We start from the raw sequence: 21,261 nt of genomic DNA on the forward strand, positions 1-21,261 counted from the left end.
AGAATTAAGACTAGTATAATATTTCCTCTCTTTCCCTATCCTATTTTTTTCTGCATATTTGTAATCAAATGGCAGTTACTGTGATTTTGTTGAATAAGAATCTGTCTGTATATTGGCGTCTGAATGAAACAAATTTACTTATGCAACTTGGAAAATATAAGAAAACAAAAATAGTGTGTTTGTATTTGCATAGTTGATTGAAACATTCAAGAATCAGTAACAGCCAAACTGTCCCTGAATATCTGCACAAATATCCTGTTATTCACTTTGAGCAAAGTCATAATAAGCCTATTATCTATTATCCATAGATTATGTGTTGCTGTTAATTATATAAATCTAACTGAAAATTGATGGTATTACTTTCTGCCATTCAGAGGCAGAAAACACATAGAAACTTTTGTGAAGTCAAACTGAAGACACATTAAGAATGAATCACAAAACTTCTGGAAACTCCAAACCCTACCATGTACATGACATTGTCTGGCCCACCCTCAAATATAAGATTCCTAGCCAGCATTATTACCCTGTAATATAAAAGTTTGTACAATAGTTGCAGTATTCCTTTTCATTAGAATTTATTAAATATTGTTAAACGTGCCAAATTTAAGAAAAGATCCAGTGTAAATAGTCCTCGATTTATAACATTTTTTTAAAAGTTACAACAGCACTAAAAAGTGGCTTATGACCGTTTTTCACATTTATGACCATTTACAGCATCCCCATGGACATGATCAAAATTCAGATGCTTGGCAATTGACTCATATTTATTTATGACAGTTGCAGTCTCCTGGGGTCATGTGATCATCTTTTGTAACCTTCTGACAAGCAAAATCAATGGAGAAACCAGATTTATTTAACAACCGGGTTACTAACAACTGCAGTGATTCACTTAACAACTGAGGCAAGAAAGGTCGTAAAATGGGACAAAACCCACTTAACAGACATCTTATTAGCAACATAAATTTTGGGTTCAATTGTGGTTGTAAGTCACAAAATAACATGAGATTGTGAACAAGATTTGTTCCTAAGTCTGTCTTTAAGTCAAATTTGTAGGTAAGTCAGAACAGTACATATAGTTCCTAATTACCATCAGTTAGCCAAATGTTTCTCTTAATGCATAGTATACAAAATGGCATGTGGCATTCTCCTTCTGCAGGCCAATGAACAACTGAAGCTTCACACTGTTATCATGAATGTCATAAAGCAATGTGTGTGTGTGTGTGTGTATTCATTACTATGAATCTTTATACATAATTCAAATTTTTAATATAATAGGCTGAATAACAGTCTATTCATAAGTACAAGTTGTTAAATCAGAAGTTTTTAACCCAGGGACTGCCTCTAAAACCAACAAATATAGTAAAAAAAAACCAACAAATACATGATGAAACCAAGGCATTTTCTTACTTAACTCTGAATTTGATAAGCATTTTTCTGTGTCTAGGTATAACTCCTTTCTAGATAGACCAATTTAAAAATCTTTAGTGTTTATATGATCTTAAAGCAAGTATGTCGGTATTTTTGTCTAAAATATTGTACTTTGAATACGTATAGATTATCATTTGGTATTTGGTTAAAGACCATGAGCAGCATTATAATTTGAGTTTAGGAAACATGAGTAAACTATCTATTATGCATCATCTTAGTGTGGCACAAAAAATGTACAGTTTTCAGAATTTGACTTCTTGTTTGACTTTAATTCAGAGTATTTAATTAGATAATTTATTTCAATGAAAAAGTTGTTGCTTTTTCTTAAACACTTTTCGGTCTCATCTGCAGCTTGATACCCTCACCTGAAGCCACAAGGAGATTCCTTCTGTATCCTCTTCAAAGGGTTGTCCAATTCTTTCTCACCGTGAAGAACTGGGGGAAAAAAGCCCTTAATTTTTTTCCATTATGATGCATTTTGTATACTCTGAATAGTACAATCATATATAACAGGACCAGATTACATATTACAGTAATTTTATGGAAGCCAGAAATCTTACAGTAACCATGCTGCGTCTGTTATTATTTATTGGCAGATATATTTTTAGTGAGAATATTGGAAAAGGTATCCCCTTGCACATGAGTGAAGTTGTCTAGCATCTTTGTGGATTGTGTAGATTTGGCCTCAGCATCTATTTTTTCATGGCAGCTATTAACTAGAAGTAAACCATTTAGGTCTGGTGATTGTTATAAAACAAACAACTATGTACACTGTGATTCAATAATAAACACAATTCAATCTGGTTTCACTGTGCATCCTCCAGACTTACTCAGCTATAATAACTAGCATTTTCAGCAAGCATGAGGTTTTATTAGTTGGCTAGGGGGCATCAAGTTCATTCATTAATTAAATTTATATAACTGCCCATCTCATATTTGTGCTTCGGTAGGTGCACACAATTAAAAGAAAAAAATAATTAAAAACAAAAACATTAAAATTAGTTAAAAGTTTAAACTTTAATAAGAATAACACATATTGTGATTCTGAGTCATTTATGAACTACCCTCTTCCATTGGATCCCCAAGTCCAATGGCAGAACCAGGTTTTAATGATCTTCTAGAAAGCCCACAGGGTTGGAGTAATCACCTTTGGAGGAGGTACATGGTGAGTTCTTCTCATTCCTAACTAACACTGATTGGAACCAGTTTGGAACCAGTTTGTAAGGAAGTAAGAGAACCAGCACAATTCAGTGTAAGCAATCCCAACCCCTGAAGCATGTCCAGAAGGATACCATGGTTGATGGTTTTAAAAGCCACTAAATAGTCAAGTAGATCAAAGGTAGATCTACTAACTCCATCCCATTCCAACAAGAGGTTAGCCAAAAGGACAACCAGTGCCATCTCCATCTCATACTCTGGTCTGAAATCCAACTAAAAGAGGTCAAGATAATCTGCTTTATCCAAAATCCTATGAAGCTGTTGCACAATCATTTTCTCAACAACCTTCCCCCAAAAAGGAAGATTGGATAGTATATAAAAGTTGTTTAGTATGTTGGGATCTAGTGATGGCTTCTTGAGAACTGAGTAAACCAATTTCTTCTCAGCATAAAGGTTTACATTGCAGTGAGCATCCCACTACAGACAGTCTTCAGTTAGCAACCAAAGTTGGAATGTTGCTTAATGACACAGTTGTAATGCAAAAAATCATGCAGTTTCAGTCTCAGTTATTAAGTGAATTGTGCAGTCGTTAAGCATGTTATCACATGATTGCAACTTGCGACTTATTGCCAGCTCCCCCCTCATTTTTTTTTTGTTGAAGCAATGAATGTTGCAAAGGCCAGTCCTGTGATCATGTGAAGATTGTAATTGCATGCTGGTTGTCAAGCACCAATTCCCAATTATTGTGACTTTGGGGACACTGCTTTGAGGACCAATCATAAGTCTCCCTCTTCAGGTTGGTTGCTGAATGAGTGATTGCTAAGCCAGGACTATCTGTATTTATTTATTAGCAACAACATCCATGATTGCAAAGGTTTGAATTTGAGAACTTCTATATTACAAGTCATTAAGCTAAATCTCAACCCCCCCACCCCGCATATTCACTAATAAGTGTCAAACAACATAACTCATTTATTTCATGTAAAATAATTTATTTTGCCTATGAAATGAAGGAAAACTCTGATGCTCATACAGTCTTCTTTTCCCTTGACTCATTATCCTCAGTCCTTGGAACAGAGCTAACTATACATTTGTTCTTAACTAAATGTATTGTTGTTTCTGTTTCTTCATATTCCATCTGCCAGGCCTTCTGCCACTCAGTTACCTTGGATTTTGTTTCTTATTTGTTTTGCAGGTCCACACATTTCGGGGTCCACACTGGTGCGAATACTGTGCCAATTTCATGTGGGGACTCATTGCTCAGGGTGTAAGATGTTCAGGTAATTATAAATATAAATACTGTGTTGCTTTATTTAAAAAATAAATGTAAATCTCTTTTAAATGACCATTAAGAGTAGCCAACCTATAAGAGCTACTTTGATCTCATGGTTAAGGCACCAGGCTAGAAACCAGGAGATTGTCAGTTCTAGTCCCACCGTACTCATGAACGTTAGCTGGGTGACTTTGGGCCAGTTACTCTCTCTCATCCTAGTCCAATCCACCTCACAGGGTGGTTCTTGTGGGGAAAATAAGAGGAGGAAGGTGTGTTGGATATGTTTATTATCTTGAGTTCTCTGTTAAAAGAGCAAATTTGGAACATTAGTCTCAGCTTGAATGTTTATGAAAAGTTTAAAAAATTATAACAATATAGTTGCAGATCCAACCTGAATAAAGTAAGAATGATAGCTGCATTGAAACAGATATCTCCTTTCATGCAGTCAGCTGCCTAACTGAATTTCTCTCTCTTTTTTCCTCTCTTCCTTTTATGAAATAGAAGATTTTTAATGATAAAGGTAGCAATATTATTTATTAAGGGACTTGTTAAAATATATCAGAAATTTGCTGAAAATGCATTTGGATTATTTATCCTGAAATTTCTGAAGTACAATAAAAGTAGCAGTGCTAACTTGGCTTCTAAGTGCTGGCACACTATTTGAGATACTTTCACATTGGTATTGGTTTGCATTGAAATACCTACAAATATCTAGAATGCATCAATAGTAGTTTTTCTCATGTCTTGAACTTTTAACAAAGTTCTTATGTGAAAAGAATTAAAAGATAAAGCTTTATATGCCATGTAGCTAAATGAGAACATCTACTGAATGCTGTATATTAACTGAAACTTAATAAGTCCCAGTTCCAAAGGGAAAATATTTCAGAGTATAGCTAGCAAGAGCATTCTTCTCCCAAAGATAAAAGTAAAGCTCTCTAAAACAGAAGTAGTAACCTTATGGGTATGTATTTATAACCATACAGATGGTCCTCCACTTATGACCACACTTGACATAAGGTAGTTGTTAAGTGAGTTGCACTTGATTTAACTTTATTGTTAAGTGAATCCAGCTTCCTTCATTGACTTTTCTGGTCAGAAGCCAGCTGAAAAGGTTGCAAATGACAATCACATGACCTGGGACACTGCAGTCAAGTACCCATTTGGAGCACAAGGACCAGTCATAAGTCACCAGTTTCAGTGCTGTTATAATTTTGAATGATTGTATCTAATAGTACTACCTGTACTGTTTTCTTGCAAAAATTCAGAAGTAGTTGCCATTTCCTTATCCCTGATGGTTTTGGAATTCCTAGTCTAATCTACAGAGCTGGATTATTAGATGCACCATTCAAACGTGAACCAGGTCCAAAAAACCAATAAACCAAAATTTATTGAGATCAAATGAGATAATAAAGAGTTGCCATTTCCTGTGATATTCTCACTAAAACAAGGTGGCTCATACTCAGATTTGGCCAAGTTGCTGTAGTCATAGAGGTCTTTCCTGACAGTAAAAATGTAACCATGATTATGGCATAACATATTGCTTCCTTTTCTTATCTTACAAAATTAGCTAACCAAAGGGATCTCATCTTATCTAAAATAACATGCTTGTAAAAGAGAGGGAGGGAGGAAGAGAGAAAGAGAGAGACAGAGAGAGAGACTGTCCTTACACAATAGTGCCAATATTTACAGCTGCAGATGTGCTAGAGTTACAAATTCCAAAATTCATAATTAATATATCTGTATCCCAACATATCCAGATGTCATCAGTTGAAATATCAGTGTAGTGGAGAAGTGAAATATGATCTTAGGATTTGAGAAATTGTTTTCTTTGTATGAAATATAGAAATAAAAGTGTTAAATATATTATGTACTGCTGGTTTGTTATTTAAAAAGTGTAACCTAAGAAATAGTATGTTTCTTTCATACAAAACTTAATGTCCTGATTAATTAATTCCTAATATTAACTCTAAGAAAGCAATATTAACTCTAAGAAATTTCTAGTGAGAATTCTTACACTGGCTGGGTTTGTTTAGAGTTAACATAATAACAATACATTAGATGGTATTTGACTTAAAGAATATAAAGTTTACTTATGGATGTAAAACCAATATTTTTTTAAGTTCAAGTGAATGGACCATGTTTCATGTGCTCATAAAAACACTGTATTATTATTACGGTTAATTACATTGTCAGCCAGATGTTTAGACTGAATTTGGCATTTTTAACATATCTAGTCCTTCACAAGGACCTGGGAGAGAAAATGTTGTTTGATTGTGTTAAAGGTTTTGTTGCAGTATGTAAGCTGTTCCAAGAAAAGCTGCCTTTCACAATTATTTTGAACTATTAGTATCTGGGACCTAGATTTTCTGAGCTGAAGGTCACACTCCTAAAGGAGTGGAACAAAAATTTGATTTCATGTTATTATTATTTTAAATAATTAAACCTAGTTAATATGATTATTCTCCATCAATCAATAAACAATTGCAGTGAGATCTCTGAAGATATCCCAAGATTTTCAGATGGGAATTCCACTTATTGATATAACAGACCCTTTCCTGCAAATATACAGGAGGGATTTTATCCAACCTCTCATTAAGGAAATTAAATACAATCTTACAAATTAATCTTACAAAATTAAGACTCATTGAAATCAGTGAGCTTATTTCTACATACAAAGGCATAAGTGCATGCTTAAGTTGTTCCCGCCCAATAGTTTTATAGGCAAGGAGTGAATGATCCCAAATTACAAATAGATCTAATGTAAGGGAACTTATTAAGCATATTTACACATTTGACTTACATGTATTGATTATCTCTTTATTGTGCATAGGTACACAAATAAGAACCGCAAACATCTCCCCATAATATTTTTCCTATGGAAAGATCTCCATTTTTTTTTAGCACCCCAACATTTAGAGAAGAGTGAGGGGAAGGAGAATCTCCCTTCTTCCTTGCTCCTGGAAAAGCTCCATAATTGCTTTTAATAAAGAAAAAAAATGGAGAATCACAATATTGCTGTAAACATAATGTTTCGTTTTTGCCCTCCGGATAAGATCAACTCCCTTTGCTAACACGACTGCTTAGTACTACTGCTTTTTTTTTTAGCTGTAAAAGCAATTTTTAGCTCAGATGTACATTTTTTTATGATTCTTCAGGCCTCCATGGTAGCTCCAAAGATATTTTTTTTTAAAAAACAACTCTGCTTTTGCAGCTGCCTTATAAATCCAGTGACAGCTGAAAACCTAAGAGCCCTCCTAGAGTTAGGATCTTCTCTTTCATGAAGAATGCAACAAAGCTAAATTGAATTTCAGTCTTCAAGTCTAGCGTCCTATTTACTGACTGCACATGTGTTTTGTCTAAATTTAATTTCAACTAATAACTTTAAAATATCGTATGGCTTCCATAATGTATTTTTGAATGTGTTCACTAATTTTATAGTAAGGGTGATATTACTCCATTGAATGCAATTCTGGTGTTATATGCATCCAGCTATGATCAATTTCTTATCAGATTATCAGAATTAGTCTGTTCTATCCATTTTGTCCTTTTTTTCTACATAGGTACTTTGCATAATTTCTTCATTTTCAATAACTTAATATGTGCAAGTTCCTACATTAAAATCTTTGTTTCATATCTCCTGCAAACACTTTTTCCATTTGAGGTAGGGAGAAGGTAATCATCAAGGAAAGAGATTCTTCATAGATAATAGTCTAGTTGTGGAATGGTCTTTACAACAATTATATATAATTGTTGAAGTGATAAGAATTTTAAGGTGTGGATTATTTTGTGTTATTGTGCTTTTATGCTGCTTTCTAAAATTTGGAATGTTTACATTTTAATTAATTTTAACAATTTTATATTATTTTGGTGTAAATTGTCATGAAGACTTTTGTTGAATAAATGTAGCAATTAATTTAGTTTTCAGGCAATGACGCCTAACATTTTTCCAAGACTAGGAACATGGTGACCATATATGTCTCAGCTGTAGATTATGAGATTTAATTAAGAGCTCAAGGCAGTGTACCATCTGCTGTTTGTTTTGGTAATAGCCAGGTCTGATACCTTTGTTTTTGCATAAGAACCAGCCTTCATAACAGTATAGTTGTTCTATGTATTAGCTTAATCTATAGGATAGATATGTTAAAAATAATTTTGGAGATACAAACGTATATCATGTATATCAATTTATATCTATATTTCACTCTTGTCAACTATTTATTTTTGATTGATTTATATAGCCACTTATCTCAAACTTGTAACTTTATGCAGTTCACAATACCAAAAAAAAAAATCACCTTAATATTTTTCTACAGACTGTGGATTAAATGTACACAAGCAATGTTCAAAGTATGTTCCCAATGATTGCCAACCAGACCTTAAGAGAATCAAGCGGGTCTATTGCTGTGATCTCACTACACTAGTGAAGGCCCACAATGCACAGAGACCCATGGTGGTGGACATATGCATACGTGAAATTGAATCAAGAGGTATGGTTTTTTTATGTTTTGATTAAACAAAATTCTAATTTCTGAATTATTGAAATTCTGACATTCCATATTTTGATAATCATTATCAGATACTAAAGTCTGAATAATATTCTGTTAAGTATTTCAAAAATGGTTAAAATAATATATCGGGGTTATTTGTATTTTGTTTCGTTTTCTAATAAACTTTTGTTAAGTGAAAGATTAAGAACCCGTATTTTAAATTTCAACCAGTTGAGTAAGTTGAAGTTAGATTTAGGTGTAAAGATAGATCTATGGGTGATTTCCAGTAGGTCTGAATGTGTTCCTACTTTTTAATGCTCCAAGTGTAATAATTAGAGCTTAAGAAAGCTTTTACTTTTTTAATCTGACCTCTCCATATAGAACTGACAAGAATGCTTAGGAAAAAACTAGGAGGGAATTTTAATATAAAAGAATTTCTAAAATTGATTTTGGCATTAATCAGAAATTCAAAACTGATGAGCAACCTTTTGTTTTTAGTTCTTCTTCTTTTTAGACCTTCCTGATCTCATTCTCTCCATGTGTGTTGCTATTGTAGCACCCAGCTGAGATAGTTAGCATTTTGACTGGGAATTCCAAAATTCTTACAGCCATGGTGCATTTGGAGGGAGCCAGCTTTGGAAAGTCTGCTTGAAATTATGTCTTTTGACTTGAATCAGACTTGTGTAATTGGTTCTAGCTCAGAGACATCACAGCTTTAGTTAGATGCATAGATTTTGAAAGCTTGAAATATTTTTCCCCTATCTTAGAAAATCTAAAAAACATTTTTGCTCCTTTTTCATTTGCTAATGTAGATTATTTAATTATTTAAATAATTTTGCGCACTTAAACTTTTTTTCTTTCCAATAATTTATTCTGAAAAGTTCTATTAAATTTAAAATTATTGAAAGATAATTGAAAATCAAAGGAATTACATAACTTAATATTAAAGTTATAATTAAGAGTGTTTAGACTATAATATAAGATAAATATATAATTCACTTAAAATGCCTTTTCTTATAAGCCAAACCAAGAACAGAAATCTGAATCATTACAAACATATTAACAGTTCCTGAAATCTTTTGCTTTGCAGATAAGTCTGTGATTTTTATTTTTATTTAATTACAATGTGAGCATGGAAAGCTATTTTAGATTGGGATGACATTTCATAGGGATGATTAATTTTCCTCTGTGGTATAGTAATTCTTCAGAAGTAATTAGTAGTTATAGTAATTCTTCAGAAGTAATTAGTAGTTATTTAGTAATTTTTCCTCTAAAGTGGACACTATATGAGACTCTCCTTGAGGATGACGTAGAAGCTTGATCTCAAGCAAAATATGGCAGTTAAGTTGCTGTCAAAAGCAGTTTGCTGCTGCTTTTACAAAACCTATACTGACTGCCAATATGTTTCTGGTCCAGATTGAGTATGCTAAGTGGCTTGTGGTCTTCTAAGAGATTTCAGGGTTTAAAGGATTCTATAAAAGAAGGATGAACAGAAAAATTCCCTTTGTAATTGTTTTTAGAATGAAGCCATCAGTTTCAAAGGACCATCCTTATTCAATTTAAATTGACTTCCAATCACTACCATGCAACAATATTTATAGTGACTGAGCCCATTTTACATGCAACAATGCTACACTCGTCTCTGGTCTGTCCTTTAGAAAGGATTACAAAACTAAGAAGACCTTTGCTTAGTGCAATTTCTAGACAAAGAAAGCAACAATTGTCAATTAACTATGTCTAACTTAGAAGAACATAATTGTGTAGTTTATTAAATAAAATGAAAGTTTTTAAATTAAATGAAGGCCACAGTCTCCACTTGAAATGAAAGCTCTGCCAAAAGATAGTTGCAAATTCACCTGAGAAAATATGGAAGAAAAAGTACGTAGAATGAAAATGTATCTGTAGACAGCAATTGATAGAATTTTGGTTTGCAGGTTTGAAGTCAGAAGGCATTTACAGAGTCTCAGGGTTCACTGAACATATTGAAGATGTCAAAATGGCCTTTGATCGAGGTATCAATTTATTTTAGATTTGAAAAAATGATATCTACTCTGTTTTATTGCACTCCCTCATAGGTTTGGTTTTGTCATCAAATATGTAATTTTTACTTCTCTCGAAGGTTGTATATGATGATTCTTTTATTTTCAACTTATATTTACCACATGCATCCTACTTGGAGGATGCATAGTATCCCAAAAGAAAGAAAGATCCTGCTCTTCACTGTGAAGCTTTCTGTAGCAGGATCCTGAATTACTAGACTAAACTAAAGTGCATTTTTTACAGTAGTAGATATTCCACTGGGACCCTCATTTGTGCCTACAGCCTTGCTCATATGATGCTTTGCTGTGGACAAGAATGAATCTTTTTACATTCTATCACACTTTAATTCCTTCTTCCTGGAAGTGCTCTATCATGTGCTATTTCTGCGCTTTCTATAAAACAAGGATAAATTATAAGGATAAATAATGTTCTGATTTTTAAAAAATCAAGACTTTTGATTTAGTACTATTGATTCCCCTAACATTTAGTAAGAATGCAAGGATTGTTTATTCTTCCACTGAATGAAAATTAATGTTATACAGCAACAGTTGCTCACTGAATTGCTGAATTGTTGTTCAGTTCAGTTTCTGCCAGCATATAAAACCCTTATTGTGCAGCTTGTTCATAGTGGCCTCATTGTGGTTACTAATTTCTGAGCTTTTGTTTGTTTCTTTGTCCTGCTTCACATTAAATATTTCATATGTAATGTTGGCTTATTACTGAGAGAGAATTGCACAATTATATTTCCTACCTTTATGGATGTCTCTATTCATCTTTGTCTTGTGAATATTTCAGCAACACAATCTATCCTAGAGATAAGAATGAGCAGAAATCACCTGGTTCATACCATGCATGACATGTCTTTTTCGGTTGACTGAAAATGGCACAGTGCAATGATTTATAACAAGTCATACATGTACCACAGATAGGACTTACAAACAAACAGTCTGAGTACTTCTCTGAAAATGTAAGGCTTTGAATACTGTATATAGTAAATATAATAATAGAATGCCTATTTATAGTTAATGTCTTTCTTCAAAAGACCGGCCTTTTGGTTTTGGTAATGCTGGAATCTATATTCTTTTAAAAAAATGATTAATGGGACTTAAAATAAAAAAAAAATAGAGAATCAGTGCTATAGTTAACATTAGAGACTAGCTTATACATGCAATTGTTCAATATATAGGATAATGTCCATTTTATTATTATTTATTTATTTATATTCCGCCTTTATTATTTTGATAAGTAAGTCAAGGTGGCGAACATCCTTTCTCCTATTTTCACCATAACAACAACCTGGTGAGATCATTTAGGCCAGTGGTGGCGAACCTATGGCACGGGTGCCAGAGGCGGCACTCAGAGCCCTCTCTGTGGGCACGTACGCCATTGCCCCAGTCCTAGACCTTCAGCTGGGTTTTATAAAACCTTTTTACTTTAGGCCTCCGCCACCGTGTGCAAAAAAAAAAAAAGGTTCAATCAGTCAATTTCAACTTCTCACAGGGAAAAAAAGATCTTGCAAAGTTGGAATTGATTGATTGAACTTTTTAGTCTCACCCAGTCTGCCATTACCACTGCAGCCATGCCCACCCAATGGGCCACGCCCACCCAATGGGCCACACCCACCCAATGGGCCACACCCACCTGGCACTCGACGATGCATAAGTGGGTTTGGGGTTGCAGCTTGGGCACTCAGTCTCTACAAGGTTCGCCATCACAGATTTAGGCTGATAGAGTGACTGGTCCAAAGTCACCCAGTCGGCTTTCATGGCTAAGGCAGAACTAGATCTCACAGTCTCCTAGCTTCTGTATTTAATCACTAAACCAATGAATGCAACAAATTGGGCAATAATTATCCTTTACACAGCATATATTAAATTTGTACACTGCACATAAATTCAGAAATGTGTGTGCACTGCATTCAGTCCTTATTTCTTAGCTTACACTTCCATTCCTCAACACACTTTAATTCTGTTCTTGATTTAAAAAAAAAACATTTTCCATTCATAATAGGAAGTTGAGTTTTCCATTCATTACAAAATGAAGAAATAGTAGAGAAACATAGGATGCATGTTGCTGTAACTAATTTTTGAGCTCTTCTCTTTGCTGAATCCTGATCAATGAGTTTAAAAACTGCAGCTTTCATAACTACCACTGTTTTTTTTAAAAAAAAAACTACACTACTATTTTCCACATCCAGTTTCTCTTAGTATTATAGATGTATAAACATAAAAGAACCCAATTTTCAGAGTAATCAATTATTTTTGCATAGCTAAATGTTGTATATTCATAATTCATGAAAGGAAATTGAAGCTGATGCATTTTAGACGCAGAAGTGTCATATCCTTGTTTTCTATTTTGAAAAAAAAAACACCAAGAATATTATTTATAGGTGTTATGGATCTCATGACTCACAGCAAATATGAACAATATTTTCATCAGACTTAATTTTTTAATTGCTATAATGAAGGATATAATCTTTAATCTTTCTTCTTTTATTACTTCTTTTGCTTGAAGCAAATTACTGGCAGAGCAATATGCATCAACTTCATTTAAAGCTCTTCTGCAATATGATTTGCTTTTATCAATGTCCCTTCTACTTAGTAAGTTAGTGATTTTGATATGCAGTGAGGACTTGGATAATCGATCATTTTTGTTTGCCATCTTTTCAATAATGTAGTGGCAGCTGCAATGTTTAAAAATAATATTTTGTTTCACTTTTGTAGCAGTTTAACTCTCATTGTACTACAGAATAATAGGATTGTCCAACAACATTTTAGAATACTAATTCTACTCTGTCACAAATATGAGATAAATAGGAGGCTGAGAACAAAAGTGATAGCAAATAGGATGCTAATGTATAAATTCATTCTGCTATACCAGATAATAGGCTGCTTATTTTAAAGAATTGCTTCCCAATTCCAACACACTGAATTGGAAATAACAGAATTTAATTCAACTGTTCCAAATGAATTTGCTAATATGATAAGGTTATAGTTTGTCTTTTCCTGATGACCATTATTTTTATTGAGAGAAGTGTAGATGTATTTTTTCAGGTTTAGTGCCAAGGGTTAATCCATAAAATCAGTAAAACCAATAAAAATATAAAAATACAATCAGGTAAGCAAAGTGGGAAAGATTCAGAAGGAATTATAATTTCTGCAAATTTAATTTTTATTTTCAACAGGTTAGCTTTATATCTGTCCCAAACATTCCACTTGTATAAAGTATCACAGTATTAGCTAGTGCTAGCCAGCTAAAATGTGAGTCATTTTAGTTTAGAAACAAAGTTTAGCTATGTTTATCTATAGAGCTACAATAAACAATTAAGCTCTAATAGGTTTTAAACCAGAGCACTAAAAGGATTATTTCTTCCCATAGTGCCTTATCAGCAGTGGTGGGATTCAGATAAGTGAACAACTGGTTCTCTGTGTGGATGCCACTTCCGAAAGTCCATTCTGGGCCTGGACAACAAAAAATTAGCTGCCGGTTCTGCCGAACTGGTGTGAACTGGCTGAATCCCACCACTGCTTATCTGTCTATTGAAATTGACATAGGAAGTCCTGTCATCCGATTTCTATAACATCCTATTTCCATGAGAACTGTGTAAATCTGGCTAGAGGCTGAACAGTCTTTTCTCATCTATTTTTAATTTGTACTGTTTTTAAACATATTGTTCAGTTTATTATATCCAAACATTAACAACCTTGGGCATTTAAAAAAAAAACAGATTGGTGAAATCATAAGGAACAGATTCTCTGTTGTACTCATAATAATATTATGCATTAGATAAGCAACAGTGCTGTGACAACAGTTGTGTAAGAACGTATTTTCCTACAGTTGCACTAACAATAATATTGTATATATTTCAGGTGACATAAGGAAGGAAAAAAGAGACACTAAACTAAAATGTAGATAAACTTTTAATGATAGTTCAAAGCCATTTCAGATTCAGTTTTATAATTCCCCTCCCCCATTACCTCAAAAAGCTGTACTTTTGTTTTCCAAACATTTTACACCAAGGATATGGTGTGAGGGCTGTATGTATAGATCTACTGTATATGTTTGTGTTTGAAAAGCTGTGACAAGAAATACTTAGTTTTGTCCCCGTAAAAAATAATCTTAAAACCCATACTCATTCTTTTTCCAGATGGTGACAAAGCAGATGTCTCTGCTAATATATATCCTGACATAAATATTATTGCTGGTGCACTAAAACTGTATTTCAGAGATTTACCAATTCCTGTTATCACTTATGATACTTACTCTAAGTTCATAGAGGCAGCAAGTAAGTATTAAAACAGATTTCCTTTATTAATCACTTATTACATTCCATAATATCATAGTTCTAAAATTCTTACATATAAAATTCCAAATTAGATTTTTATTTAATGTTCACATTTATCCCTAATGAAATTTACCGTGTCCCACAGAAATCTCCAATGCTGATGAAAGACTAGAAGCTGTTCATGAAGTGTTAATGTTACTTCCTGCTGCACATTATGAGACTCTTAGATACCTGATGATTCATCTCAAAAAGTAAGCTATATTGCTTTGTTTTATGGTGTGTATGTGTGTGTGTGTGTATGTGTGTATATACAGGTACACATATAAACACAATTGAGCCAAAAATTTCTGTTGATAAGTGAATCACTGCAGTTGATAAGTTAATAACCCAATTGTTAAATGAACTTGGCTTCCCCATTCACTTTGCTTGTGAGGTCGCAGAAGTTGATCATGTGATCTTGGGACACAGCAGCAGTCATAAACATGAACCCATTGTCAAACTTCTGAATTTTGAGCACATAATCATGGGGATGCTACATCAGTTGTAACTGTGAAAAATGTTAATAAGTCACATTTTTCAGTGCCATTGTAACTTTGAACAGTCACTAAACAAACTGTTGTAAGTCCGGGACTACCTGTATGTTTGTGTGTATGTGTGTGTGTGTGTATAGAGTTAAAAAGGGAAATCAGCCTAGACTCTCTATATAGCCACAAATGGATAGAATTCAGTATCCTGTTGAATTCTGTTGCCTCTTGTCTAATGTCAAAATAATGCTAACCGTTCATTGAGTAAATTCCTGTGCATAGGCATGAGTAGTAATAACTCAGTTTAATTGGAACTTCATGTGTAATCCTGGTCATTGTTGTATCTGACAATTTGTTTGTTGTGCTCCTTGATGGAATAACTAAAATAACTAAAAAGAATAATAAATAAAAATAGGAAGCTTGGACTGGTATGCTTATATGATGTCACTGGATGTATTAGAATTTAAGAGATGGGAAGACCAAGACCATGGAGGATCTTAATGTTTGTGTTGTCTTATTACCTGAAGTAAATAAATACAAAGAATTGTGAAAGAGCAAAATAATTTGTAGAATTTGAGTTGTAGAAGCACATGTGTACATTATTGGTCATGAACACCAAAAATAGTATTTTAAAAAGCAATTCTAAGAAATATATATGTGTGTGTGTGTGTGTACGTATTGTCTTCCCATTGTAGGATTACCATGAATGAAAAGGAAAATTTTATGAATGCTGAAAATCTGGGAATAGTGTTTGGACCTACTTTAATGAGACCCCCAGAAGATAGCACTCTTGCTACACTCAACGATATGCGGTACCAGAAGCTAATTGTGCAGATACTAATAGAAAACGAAGATGTTCTGTTTTAGACAAGCAAAGCTATAAATTTATAATGATCTACAGTGAAAATTAAACTCAAATAAATCCTCGTGAAAAGAATCATGAGCAATGTTTCATTTTATGTGTCTTGTAAATGTACACTAAAATATTTAGTAAAAGCTATGTTTCAACAAGTCAGAAGAACAAAAGTTTTTTTAAAATCTTCCCTTTTCATCTTTTACCTTGTTTCCAATTTGTCCCTGTGTAGAAAGGTTACAGACTTCTTCTGTTAACTTATTAAAATAAAAGAAACTTTGTATATTTGTTTAGATCATTGAAGCAAAAAAAAAATCTTATTCTGGCTCAATTTCTACTACAATCAACTCTCTCGGCCCAGCAACTTGTAAAAGTTCATATGTGTAGCAAATGTATTTTGCTAGATATTTTAGTTCTCTCTTTTTTTAGAAGCTTTGAACATAATTATACACAAATAGACCATGTCTACATACATACATTTCTATGTAGAAATATATGTAGAAACAGGGACCAATTAATGTTCACATAATATTACTTTGAAGATATGAATTAATATCTTTAGTCATTGCAATACTACAGAAGATAATGGCAAGATTGCAACAAATGGTCATCATCAGAATTTTGAACCAGAATAAATACCCAAAAAGTTTTAGTTTGTCCAAGAATTATCATCAGGATGTTCATTAGTTTTACTTCTATATGGATATACATTTTTTTCATCTAAGACATAATTATATATGTCTGAGTGAAATAAAACATGTATTTATAAATATATTTTATACTTACGTTAGCTTTAGGGATGTCTTTTTATTAAGCAAAAATATAATTCAGTGCGGTGCATTGATTATTTTCCGTATATTTTTCTTAAGCATTATTGCTATACAGTACTATATTGAAACTATTTACCACTGTTGCAGTATTATCCTGACATATTTCTTCAATTGCAAATGGTTTTTAAAAGATTTTACTTCACATCCATCTGAACATTTATTGTAGAGCTGTGGCAAATGGAATAATTTTTGTTTTAATTTTACCTCCATAAAGAAGTATATTGTAAAAAAAAAATTAAATATTATTGGCAGTACCATCAACTATGATACTTAACATTTGTTTCTTGAAATGCAGTATAGTTTTGTTTAAAATAAGTAATGCCAGATTCTTGCATATTTCTGAACTTAGTAAAAAGTTCACACTTCAATTTTTGTTACTTTTAAATGCCAGATGAGTTCAATATTTATAAAAGTAAACCTGTTTTAATTAAGCCTTTCCTCTTCATTGTATTTTGGCCAATGTGTTAATAATGGAGAATGAATGAAAGAGAAGTGATACATTATCAAATTTCATGGAAGTTTTATTCTGTCTTTCTAGACACTGACCTGTCAATATAATAAATGCAATTCATTCTAATATTATACATATTTCTCATCATAAGATTTTTGTACACATATTTAAAACACAGGTAGATAGTATAGTGTAAATCAGAATTTTCTCTAGGAAAAACTGTTAAATTGTACTCTTTATTTGTATGGATTGCAAGTTTTGAAAGCCAATTATACTGTTTTCTGAATTATTTCAGGGAGCATAGGTTTCTAAACAAATAAGTGGGTAATTTTGATAATGAAAGAAGATTAAAGATCAAACAGGGCAGGGAAACAATGTATATTAATTATCCTTTATCTAAATCAACAAGGGCTAGATAGATAGATCCAGGCTGCAGGCCAAATGACAGTGGGGTATAATTTTGCTGGTATAATAGTCCTAGAAACTCTATTAAGTTGCACAAATTTAAATGTTGTAGGCTATATACTAAATATTGCTATAAAATGGTATGGAAATGGTTTTATTTTGTGAAGTGAAATATGCTTTGTAATTTATGATACCATAGTGTAAATGGAAAAAAAATAAATTTGTTAAGTCCATTTGTCATTTTCATTGAAAAACAAAAAACATATTTTCTCCATGTCTTTTTGAGATTTCATAGCTTATGTGCAAGAGTTAATCAGTGTGACACTCATTCATGCCTCTATCATCTTACACTTGGATATTACTACAATGTATTGTGTTTGGGATGGCTTTTGAAGATTACTCAGAAGCTGAAAATACCACAAAATGCAACAACCATTGGCAGAGGAAGGCTGCTGCATATCAGTAGCATTGATGCTGAAAGTAGGATACAATTTCAAGTACTGCTTTCAACCAATAAAGCTCTTATGGTTCAGTTCGTATTGTGGGAACATCTCCTCCAGGTTGGAACTGCCCTTCCTATATGTGCAAGATGACAAAGTATGGTGAAGTTCTGGTTGTAAACTCAGACTTCTTCGTTGGCTGATTCAGCCATATGGAACATTTGATTCCCTAGATGAGGTGGGCCTCTTTTTTTCCCCCAGAAGATAGTTGGAGCAGCATGGTGGCCTAGTGGTAAAGATGCTCATCTCCCACTCAGAAGGTTGAGAGTTCAGCCCTAGGTAGCAACGAATGTTTCTCTCTTAGGACACAAAGAGAAAATATTTCCTGCAACCTCCATTTAGGCATCAGGAAGGACATCCAGCCAGTAAATTAAGACACTTCTATTCCAGTGTATTTGTGATGCAGGCAATACATCCCAATATATAATACTAGCTATGATTGATGACTGGTTTTTAATTTTGTGATTTTACTGATGAGGATTTATTTGTATTGATCATTCTGGAGGTTATGTGATTGTGGCTGCTCTGATCGATCACTGGGCATCATACACAGTTTTAGTAAAAAATATAAGTAAATAGCTCAAATTACTGAGACCTTTGTCAAATATTCTAACAGAATGATGCAATCATCTCCAATATTTCACCAGTTTCAAGTTTTCCCCCACAGGTAGTCCTCAACTTACAACAGTTCATTTGGTGACTGTTCCAAGTTGCAGTGGCACTGAAAAATTTATGATCGTTTTTCAACTTACAACTGTTGCAGCATCCCCATGGTCACATGATTAAATTCAGATGCCTGGCAACTGACTCATATTTATGATGGTTGCAGTATCCCAGGTCATGTGATCACTTTTTGTGACCGTCTGACAAGCAAAGTCAATGGGGAAGGCAGATTCATTAACAACCATGTTACTAAGGAACTGCAGTGATTCACTTAACAACTGTGGCAAGAAAGGGCAAAAAACGGAAAGAAATTCACAACTATCTCATTTAGCAACAGAAATTTTGGACTCAATTGTGATTCGAGAACTATTTGTACTTTTAAAATTCCTAATATGATGAAAGAAAAAATATCAAACTATATCTTTCTGTAGGTATTAACCAGGTAGCTGAAATCAAATATTTAGTAGCCCATCATGTTTTCCAATGCATTTCTGGATAATATTTGGTATGAAAAATATTATAAGAAATGTATTTTCTTACTCTTTCCCTTAATATATGTCTCCAGGGCTCAAAGATTTATTAATGTGCCAAAGACAAAACACAATGTATGTGTGTGATAGATGTTTCATATTGTGTTGTTATAAGTAAAATAATTTTGTTTTTTGTGATTTATATACATTATTTATAATCTATATTATAATAATATATTATGCAACAAACTAAATGCTCCAAGACTAAATATTTACCATATATTTGTCTATGACAAACTCACACCAGAATCCTTTAAACATATTTATTTGGAAATATCATTCTTTCCATATTTGTAAATTTTAAAGTTTTCAAAGTATTGCAGTCACTCACTGAAAAATTGTAAAAATGTACAATTTATATACATTATAAATATATATATATAAATAATAACTTACAATGGGTGACACTGCTTTCAAAAGCAGCAAACTCCTAGGGCACTGCTACAGATAGATTTCCACACTGACAGTCCAGGTGTGAACTGAAAAGTTTTAATTTGTGCAAATCCCAATAAATATGTATCCTCCTCTTCTGCTAACAAGATATCACATCAAAAGTGTACAGTGTGAAAATGCTCAATAATGATAAACAACCTCAAATGTGTCTTGAACTCAATACTTCTTTTTCATTTGAGGTCTATATTAACACATCTTGAACCCAACAACTATATAACTTGAAATTAAAAGTGTATTTATTCAAAAATTACAAAATATAAGAGTTATAAATAAACCTAGGTTTCCTAAAATAAAGCAAGAAAACAAAAGTAGCTAATGGAAGCATACATTCTGTGCTACTCTAATATTTTCTACCATTTCTTGCTATATTGGAAATGTCATTCCTATAGTACAGTCCTCGACTTACGACCACAATCGTGCTAAAAATTTCTGTTGCTAAGCAAGCCAGTTCATTTTTGCCCCAGTTATTGAGTGAATCATTGCAGTTGTTAAGTTAGTAACACGGTTGTTAAGTGAATCTGGCTTCCCCATTGACTTTGCTTGTCAGAAGGTCACAAGAGGTCATCACATGACCCTGGGATACTGCAACAGTCATAAATATGAACCAGATGCCAAGTATCTTTATTTTGATCAGCTTGGGGATGACCAATGGTTGTAAATGTGAAAAACAGTCATAAGTCACTTTTCAGTGCCATTGTAACTTTGAATGGTCACTAAATGAATAATTGTAAGTCGAGAACTACTTCTATTAGAGTAGGCTAATTTTACTGACAACTTCAATTTGCTGTGGAGACTGATGCAGTTATTATTTATTGTTTACCTATTGTTTAAAGGAATTAATTATAGTGAACCAATAAAATGGAGCTTGGACAAAATTATTTTTCACTTGTCCTATTGTTTAAAAGGATTAATTTACTAAAACAATAAAATGAAACTTGGATAAAATCATTTTTCACTTGTCCTGGAAGATGTAGCAGTCAGAGAGTAACAGCAAATAACTTAATATCAATTTTAGCACTCCACATCAGCTTTTCTTAACCTGATGTTCTTCAGATGTGTTCAACTCTAAGTCTTATCCAAGGAAACATTGCATGTTCCCCTTCCATAATGACATTGTGGGAGTGATGACACCATGGAAGTGATAGTTCTGCACATCTTTCAGAGCATCATTTGTATGATTATAATGGAACCAACTTCAAAAGCTGCTTCAAGAGAGTTGTCGGCAGCTGCTGCAGTCCTTGATGTAACACATTTTTACTCCAAAAATGGCCACATAGAAAGCAAGATAAAAAAAATAGTAAAATGAAGAAAATAACTCATCTATGGAGATTCTTAATCATCTGGGTCACAGTTGTCCCAAAAGTGGTTTTTTTCTTTAAAA

At 33.1% G+C, this 21,261-nt stretch overlaps 1 protein-coding gene across 1 annotated transcript in view; it reads left to right on the forward strand.

The window, feature by feature from the left end:
• The window catches only part of CHN2 (chimerin 2), a 96,154-nt gene extending 78,218 nt beyond the window's left edge, over positions 1-17,936 (forward strand). Inside the window, exons 6-11 of the mRNA XM_015810601.1 lie at positions 3,782-3,866; positions 8,173-8,346; positions 10,281-10,358; positions 14,534-14,671; positions 14,817-14,922; positions 15,891-17,936. Coding sequence (XP_015666087.1) covers positions 3,782-3,866; positions 8,173-8,346; positions 10,281-10,358; positions 14,534-14,671; positions 14,817-14,922; positions 15,891-16,062 — 753 coding nt within the window. The 3' untranslated portion in view covers positions 16,063-17,936. The remainder of the gene's footprint in view (positions 1-3,781; positions 3,867-8,172; positions 8,347-10,280; positions 10,359-14,533; positions 14,672-14,816; positions 14,923-15,890) is intronic.
• Positions 17,937-21,261: the final 3,325 nt, after the last annotated feature.

The sequence above is a fragment of the Protobothrops mucrosquamatus genome, unplaced genomic scaffold (genome assembly GCF_001527695.2).
Source record: "Protobothrops mucrosquamatus isolate PMUCROS unplaced genomic scaffold, P.Mucros_1.0 scaffold12, whole genome shotgun sequence".
In the NCBI taxonomy this organism is placed as follows: Eukaryota; Metazoa; Chordata; class Lepidosauria; order Squamata; family Viperidae; genus Protobothrops; species Protobothrops mucrosquamatus.